The following is an 8,812-nucleotide window of genomic DNA, read 5'->3' as shown; positions in this document are numbered from 1 at the left end:
TGTCTCAAGAATCAGCACAAGCGACCAACTCACCACCTCTGATCACAGGCTGCCTGAAGTCGCCTCTCTCAATATGTCTAAAAGCCTGGCCTAGACATAAAGACTTTCTATTTCTACTATACGTCATTTCTGGGTGACAGGATGGATTATTGTTCTACCAATAATAGACAATTTTTCAGTAGGTAATAAATAGCTCACATATACTATATATATTTTGGCAAAGTCTTGGCAGTTTTCAGAAGGGAAAAATATTCATTGAATTTAACCTGAGGTGGTTGTACATCTCTAAAAGAGAAATTCAGGCATTTAAAAAGTCACCTTCATTCTTTTCACAATTTCTTTAAAGTTGTTTCTTTCTCAAAAATCCCCAGTGACTTATACCATATACTCTTTGATCATTTTTGGTTTGGGACGCAGTTTCCAAAGGCCTGTCAGGTTTCTGCATGTATAGTGAGCAGGGGCACTGACACCTTTGTCTCAGCTGTCTATTCAACAATGTTTGCAAAGTGAACAGCCTTGGAAGATGGAGATAGTGTCTCCCTCTGGAGCACAGAGCAGGTTTATTGACTAGCCAGCATAATGAAGATAGTATCTCCTTCTGAGGTAAAGGCCAGGCAGGTTTGCTTGCAACCCATTGTCAAAACACAGGGTTCCCCTAAGCTCAGGGTTCCGTAGCCGTGACGCCAACCCACTGTGTGCACAGCATCTCCCTGAGTCCTTGCATCTCCACACTGTGAGACCTAAAGACAAGAGGAACTATATTAATTTCTGTTGCTATTGTCAAAAAACAAAACACAACTAAAAATGTGGAGTTGGCAATGGGCAGTGGCTGGTAGAATATTGAAGAACATGATATAAACTGGCTAGATTGCCTTGAGTAGACTGTTAGTAGAAATATGAATGTGAACAACTGTAAGTGGGGACTCAGAGGGAAGTGCTGAGCATGATAGAAAAAAAACCATCTGGCCGGGCATAGTGTCTCACACCTGTAATCCCAGCACTTTGGGAGGCCGAGGCAGGCGGATCACAAGGTCAAGAGATCGAGACCATCCTGGCCAACAGATGAAACCCCATCTCTACTAAAAATACAAAAATTATCCGGGCATGGTGGTGCACACCTGTAGTCCCAGCTACTCAGGAGGCTGGGGCAGGAGAATCGTTTGAACCCGGGAGGCGGAGGTTGCAGTGAGCCGAGATCGTGCCACTGCTCTCTAGCCTGGCAACAGAGAGAGACTCCATCTCAAAAACAAAAAAACAACAAAAAAAAACTTATGAACTACCTAAATCATCATGAACAGACTATTGGTGGAACTATGGACATTAAAGGTACTGCAGATGAAAGTTAAAATGGAAATGAGGAACATGTTATTGGAAAGTGGAGAAAAGGAGATCCTTGTTACATAGCAGCAGAAAGCTTAGGTGAATTGTGCCCTGCAATTATGTAGAAAGCAAAATCTGTAAATAATAAAGTTGAATATTTAGCTGAGAGGATTTCCAAGCAAAATGTTAAAGATGAGGCCTGGTTTCTTCTTGCTGCTGATAGTAAAATGCAAGAGGAAAGATAAATTGAGGGAAGAACTTTAAGTGAAGGGGAATCAGGATTGATGATTTGGGAAATTCTCAGCCAATTACACTGCAAAAACACTAAAATTAGAAGATTCACCAGCAGGAAAGCATGCTCTGGAGAGAACGCCAAGAACATGACTAGGCAACCTTTGCTATTGTCTCAAAAGAAACAAAAAGAGTATTAAATCACACAGAGGGGCTCTCTTTGAAAAAATTAGTAGTGTGACTCATGGATCATGTTATCCATTTAAGTACAAGCTAGGAATAAAGATAGGGTTATTCAGGAGTGATCCACACAGGAACCTCTTGCCTAATGTAGTAAGTTTCTGTAATATATCCAGGAGACACCCTAGTTCTTGAAAATGTTATACCAGCAGAAACACTGCCAACTTTGAGACAGGCAGGCTGGTTGGTTTCCTGTTTTGGAGTGGTTTAGAGAAAAAAAACAAAAGCTCCTTACTCAAGTTGTAGCTTACCTAACTTCCAGCCAATCAGCAATAAAAGATCCAAGAAGTTGTTAACCACAAGTTCCTGCTTTAGGGGATTAGGGGCTTCCCTGAGGCCCCATATGCATACTTAGATTTAAACTTCAACTCATAGTTACCCCTTCCTCTGGACTGATGATTCATTTTTCCTTCCATTCTCTCCTTTTATAGGGTTGAACTGCACGTGTCCACTTGTATGCAGATGTTTTTCACCAAATGGGGATTGAAAATCCAGTATTCTTGGGATGTAAAACCCACATATATGGAGGGCTAACTTTTAATATACACAGGTTCTGCAGGACCTACTGTGGGACTTAAGTATGCCAGGATTTTGGTGTACACAGGGGGCCTGGAACCAGTCCCTTGCATATACTGAAAGACAACTATATTTGTAACTAGTATCTTATGTTGGTCACATCATTGTATTTTGGGAGAAAATAACTTATTTTCTAGTTTTATGGGTCCACAGATGGAGAGTTTTTCCCCAGCATGAATCATACCCAGGATGTCACTAACACCAAACTCAGATGGTTAAGATAAGATTTGGGACTTTTAAGCTGATAAGATTTAGGTAATATATCTGACTTTGAATTGATTCTATAGTGAATTGAGACTGTGGAGTATATTGGGATGGGGTGTATGTATTGTGCATATAGAATGATATAAACCTTTGGGGACAAAGGGAAGACTAGTAGGCTAATGGCTCCCGAAACATGTCTACATCCTAATCCCTGAAACCTGTCAATATGTTGCCTTATGTGGCAAAAGGGACTTTACAGATGTGATTAAGTGAAGGATCTCAAGATGAGAATATATCTTAGGTAACCCAGGGTCATCACAAAGGTCCTTATAAGAGAGAAGCAGGATGGCTAAAGACAGAAATGTAAAGTAGAAGAAGAGGAGCCAGAGAGTGGGAGCAACCCCTGGAAGACAGAAAAGGCAAGAAAACTGATTAATCCTGAGAGCCTCCAGATGGAATGCTGCTGTGCTGACAACTTGATTTTAGCCCACTGAAACTGATTTTAGACTTCTCTACTCTACAACTGTAAGAGAATAAATTTGTGTTGCTCTAAGTCACTAAATTTGTGGTAATTCTTTACAACAGCAATAGGAAACAAACTCAGGAACTAAGATGAGTATGAAGCATATGTGGTCTGCTGTGCTGTAATGAAGTTTTTGTCTCTGACCCAAGACTCTTGTGTCTTCTGGCAGCATCCACGAGACTATGGCAAGCTAACTTGCAGGAGGGGCAAAATCTTAGACTATTCACAGTTCTTAATATTTTGTTCATAAAAATGATAATATAGTCATGGGTATTTATCTAACTTTTAAATATCTTTCAATCTTCTGATCAATAAATCTACTTCTAAATAAGATACCACTAAGTAGCTATGAACTTTAATAATAGCCCATGATTTATATCTCATTAAATAAATTACGAATATTCATACTCAGAAGTTAAACTCTGGCCAGGCGCGGTGGCTCACACCTGTAATCCCAGCACTTTGGGAGGCAAGGCAGGTAGACCACTTGAGGTCAGGAGTTCGAGACCAGCATGGCCAACATATAGTGAAACCTCGTCTCTACTAAAAAATACAAAAATTAGCTAGGTGCGGTGGCATGTGCCTGTAGTCCCAGCTACTTGGGAAGATGAGGCAGGAGAATCAGTTGAACCCAGGAGGTGGAGGTTGCAGTGAGTCATCCAGCCTGAGTGACAGAGCAAGACTCCATCTCTCAAAAAAAAAAAAAAAAAGTTAACAAACTCAGCATTCTTTAATACTCTTGCTCTCTTGCATAAAAAATTCATGAAAATAGCATCTATTTGTAAAAATATGTTAGTCACTTTAATTACAAAAAAAAAAAATTCCATGCTTTGTTTTACTGTTTAGTGTTATAGTCTTAAAGAATGATATTTTCTTTAAAATACGTCATAGAAAAAGGATTTGTTTTAGCAAAATAATCCCTAAATGAAATCTCATGCATGACTCAGATCACCAGAATCCCTGAGATTAAGGAAGAGTCAGCACTGCCTACTCCAAGAGACATTATAAACACGGTACAACTTTTTGGGAAATAAAAAATTGGATGTGTGAAAATAAAGAACCAGAGAAAATTTCTGTGCAGTCAAATGCATTTATTTTATAGCTTAAGCAAGACAGGTGGTGAACAAATTCATAATGAAAATGCCACCCAGAGATTAACAGCTTGCCATGCATGCAACTGTGTGCACAAAACCAAGTTGTTTTAACACCAGTCTGCAGCTTTGATTCCTCCATAAATTAACTCTGTGTTGCTCACAAGTTTACATAACTCAGGCCACCCTGAATATCTGCTAGTGGGGAATTTACAACCCACTGACCATCTCAACTCAAATACAGATGACTATCACCCACACATCTGCCAAGGTAATAGCATGGCAAATAGTATTTTTCTTGTTCTGTAGTCAATGGCACAGATACACCAACACAGAGATACCCAGAAGGCACCTCCCCTCACTCAGCTGACAACCTTCCTAACTCTTCTTGGGGACAAGAGTACCATGCATGACCTATGAATTGGTACTTATTCTGAGGCACGGGATGGCTGTCCCCAGGTTAGAGCATGGGTGGTTGGAAGTTTTCAGAAAAGCTGTTTCAGCACAACCCACCAGAAACACTGGTCACCGTGACTGTGCAAGATGAGTCTCCTGACATTCTGGTAGATACTCAGACCCCCTGACTAAAGCTTGGTTCAATTAAGGGTTGAGTGGAAGGTACAGAGATTTGGGAGAGCCTACGAGAGGTATGAGGCAGTACCCTAGTTTATACTGTTTTGTGTATAGCTTAGCCTCATCTGAAGGCAAAGTCATAAATTCACAAAATATTAGAGGTGGGATGGATCACTCCAGACACGTCAACCTACACTTAAAAATGGGGCAGCCCAGAGAGGTAAAGCAACTTGCTAAAGGTAGAGCATGGTAGTGGCAGGGCCAGATTAGAACGTGGTAGGCTAATCCTCACCCAAGAATGCTGACAATAACGATTTGGCCAAATTTTTGAACAAGGAAGATGAACTAGTATAAATCAGAGGTGTCCAGTCTTTTGGCTTCCCTGGGCCACATTGGAAGAAAAGTTGTCTTGGACCACACATAAAATACACTAACACTAACGATAGCTGATGAGCTTTAAAAAAATAAAAAAAAAAAAAAAAAAAAAAAAAATTTAAATCTCATAATGTTTTAAGAAAGTTTAAAATTTGTGTTGGGCCACATTCAAAGCTGTCCTGGGACACATGCCATGGGTTGGACAAGCTTGTTGTAAATACTTTAATACCACCAAAGCTCCAAATGTATTAAAAAGCAAAAACAAAGCAAAACAAAAAACCATTCAGCTTAATCAGCTCAGCTCTATTCTAAAGGGGTCTCTTCTCTGTCTCTCTGTCTCTATCTCTGTGCCTCTCTCTCCCCCAAACACACACAGTTTTGGTGGGTGTAGATTTCTTGCCACATAAAGATAGAATCCACATCTTCAGGAAGACCCTTTACAGAGCATGTTTCTCAATCTAGGTCTTTATGTGAGGTCTGGGAAAGTGGCTTAGTTTCCAGAACAATAGGTGGTTCAGAAATCAGAAGATCATCCTCCCCAAAGGAGTTCTGGTCTGTGTTCACAAAGTTGGGGATGTCAAACTTCATGAGCCTGTTCAGCTCCTCCTCTGGCTGCCCATTGCTTCTGATGGCTTCCTGGAGTTGAACATCACTGTCAAGGGCTGTGGTCTGGTGACAAGTTTTGGCTCTGTCCAAGCGTTCCACCTCATTGATGTAGCAGTGAAAGAGAGACCTGGACTCCTCGTTGCCTTGGCGAGAAAATACCTTATCTGGCTCCAGAGGTCTTCCAAAGTCTGACACAAAGCTGTTCATTCTGAATCTCTTCTCTGAGGACTCTGCATTGCTATTTTAAAAAAAGAAAACAAAAGATTGCTTACACTCCAGCCCATTCACCTGCAGAATCATGGTTTTCTGCATGTAGGGCAGGCCAGCACATTTCCACTAAGCACCTATTGATTGTAAGCCCCTTGCATGGCATGCAGACAAACATAAGAAATAAGAGAAATCCCTTCTGAACATGTACAAATACACCCAAGGAAAAGGGTTCAAGATGAGGGCCCCCAGATCATCCTGAAAACAGACACCTTGCTGAGGAATTCCCCAGTATTCTGCAGACACACTAGTATTTTTCAGTGGAATTCTTGGACCATTCGCATCACACTTACTTGAAGTGCTTCTTAAAATGCAGATTCCTTGGTCACAGACCCTCAGAATCTGTGAATGTAGGTTCAGTAATATGCATTTTCATATATTCTCTAAGGATCATTACTCATACCGAAGTTTAGAACCACTGGCCTAAAAATAATAATACTATCTCATAGGGGTACATTAAATATTTGTCAAAATGCTATAATAACAATTTTTCTCACTTTATTCTCTAAAGTAACCAAAACAGTCACTTAGGGCAAGAATTATGATATGCATTTTACAAACATATGAACTAAGGTAAGGAACAGTCAAATTGCCCACTTAGTCACACAATCAGTTTGTGATATGAGTGGGAATAAATCTAAGATTCCTAATTCCTTGTTTCCTTTAATGTGGAACAAATAAGCAGTTCAAGGGGAATAAATGAGTCAATGAGTGAATAAAACAATTCTCAATTAGTCCCACAAGTGCATGAAAGAGCCCAGGTAAGCTGAGAACCTGATACTCCATCTACTTTCATCACCATCCTTTCCAGGCAATTCTTAAATAAGAATTGCCCGTGCACAGGTAGTGACTCCTTAAGGGCACAAATCATTACTGAACGTGTTTTCAAGTCCAGAATACAACCTGCCAAAAATCAGGCTCTGGAGTCTGTGCTCAACAGATTTGTAATCCTCTCAGTGTTTCCAGTTCTTAAATCTCTTCCTTACCATCCTATCACTCAGGGAAAAAGCACTTATGACCAAATTCTGTAAGAATCTGGGCAGAGGAGAAAAAAAAAAACAAAAAACCACAAGTCTGGAAAACCTGCTCATATATCACTAAACTCCAAATTATCAAAATCACCTGGACTTCAGAGGTCAGCAACCCTAGAAGGTTTGTAATCCAGCTAGCTGAAGGAATTTTAATATCAGATCTATCTCCTAGCGTGGTTACCTGGGTGACATCAGGCAAGAAATCCTCTCAGAAACCTGCATTTTTCCTTTTAGTAATAAGCCTGGTTAACAATTTTCATTGCCCACTACACAAACATGTTGTGAAGGTCAAGGCTTTATGCAAGAATCCAATATTCTACTATGTCAGGTATTCAGAATTCAGAGAAAATCATTTTAGAGAGACTGAAGATTTATGCTTTAGTGCAAATTTACATGGTCTTCTTTGTCTTTCTGTAAATGAGTTTCCCTCAATTGTCATTTCACTCAGGTATAAAAGATATTTGAGAAAAGGGATGAGTGTGCCAGCAACCTGCAACCTGATAAACTAAAATGTCACCTAGGAAAAAGACTGGCTTAAAGCTGTGAAAGGAAAGTATCTTGGACCCCCCCCAAATCACTAAGCTAAAGGGGAAAGTCAAGCTGGGAGCTGCTTAGGGCAAACCTGCCTCCTATTCTATTCAGTCACCCCTCTGCTGACTGAGATAAATGTATATCTGATTGCCTCCTTTGGAGAGGCCAATGAGAAGCTCAAAAGAATGCAACCATTTGTCTCTTATCTCTACTTACGACCTGGAAGCCCCCTCCCTGCTTCAAGTTGTCCCGCCTTTCCAGACTGAACCTGTTGCAGGAAGTCAGGGACCCCAAATGGAGGGACTGGCTGAAGCCATGGCAGAAGAACATAAATTGTGAAGATTTCATGGACATTTATTAGTTCCCCAAATTAATACTTTTATACTTTTATAATTTCTTACACCTGTCTTTACTGTAATCTCTGAACATAAATTGTGAAGATTTCATGGACATTTATCACTGCCCTAATCAATACTCTTATAATTTCCTGTGCCAGTCTTTAATCTTGTTATGTTACATTAATCCTGTCATCTTCATAAGCTGAGGATGTATGTCGTCTCAGGACCCTGTGATGATTGCATTATCTGCACAAATTGTCTGTAAAGCATGTGTGTTTGAACAATATGAAATCTGGCCACCCTGAAAAAGAAGAGGATAACAGCGATGTTCAGGGAACAAGGGAGGTAACCATAAGGTCTGACTGCCTGAGGGGCTGGGCAGAATAGAGTCATATTTCTCTTCTTGCAGAGAGCAAATAGGAGAAATATTGCTGAATTCTTTTCTCAGCAAGGAATAGCCCTGGGAAAAGGATGCATTCCCAGGGGGTGGTCTCTAAAATGGCCGCTCTGGAAGTGTCTGTCTTATGCAGTTGAAGATAAGGGATGAAATACACCCTAGTCTCCTGCAGAGCTCTCAGGCTTGCTAGGATTAGGAAATTCCAGCCTAGCAAATTCTAGTCAGACTGGTTCTTTGCTCTTGAACCCTGTTTCCTGTTAAGATACTTATCAATGACAATGTGTGCCTAGCGGGATGGAACCTCATCAGTAATTCTAATTTCACCCTGGCCTTGTGATCTTGCTCTGTCATTTGCCTTGTGATATTTTATTGCTCCTTGAAGCTTGTGATCTTTGTGATTTACTCCCTGCTTGTACCCCCCTCCCCTTTTGAAATCCCTAATAAAAACTTGCTGGTTCTGAGGTTCAGTGGGCATCACAGAACCTGCTGACATGTGATGACACTCCCTG

The 8,812-nt window shown here is 40.5% G+C and overlaps 1 protein-coding gene across 4 annotated transcripts in view; it reads right to left on the bottom strand.

The window, feature by feature from the left end:
• Nucleotides 1-4,164: 4,164 nt before the first annotated feature.
• MRAP2 (melanocortin 2 receptor accessory protein 2) overlaps nucleotides 4,165-8,812 on the bottom strand; it is a 58,017-nt gene continuing 53,369 nt past the window's right edge. For all 4 annotated transcript variants that reach the window (XM_012001203.1, XM_012001204.1, XM_012001202.1 and 1 more), the window contains exon 4: nucleotides 4,165-5,977. In XM_012001203.1, coding sequence (XP_011856593.1) covers nucleotides 5,587-5,977 — 391 coding nt within the window. In that variant the 3' untranslated portion in view covers nucleotides 4,165-5,586. The remainder of the gene's footprint in view (nucleotides 5,978-8,812) is intronic.

Source organism: Mandrillus leucophaeus, unplaced genomic scaffold (genome assembly GCF_000951045.1).
Source record: "Mandrillus leucophaeus isolate KB7577 unplaced genomic scaffold, Mleu.le_1.0 Scaffold652, whole genome shotgun sequence".
In the NCBI taxonomy this organism is placed as follows: domain Eukaryota; kingdom Metazoa; phylum Chordata; class Mammalia; order Primates; family Cercopithecidae; genus Mandrillus; species Mandrillus leucophaeus.
Note: the sequence above shows the minus strand (reverse complement) of the source record. Positions and strands in the feature narration are given on the sequence as shown.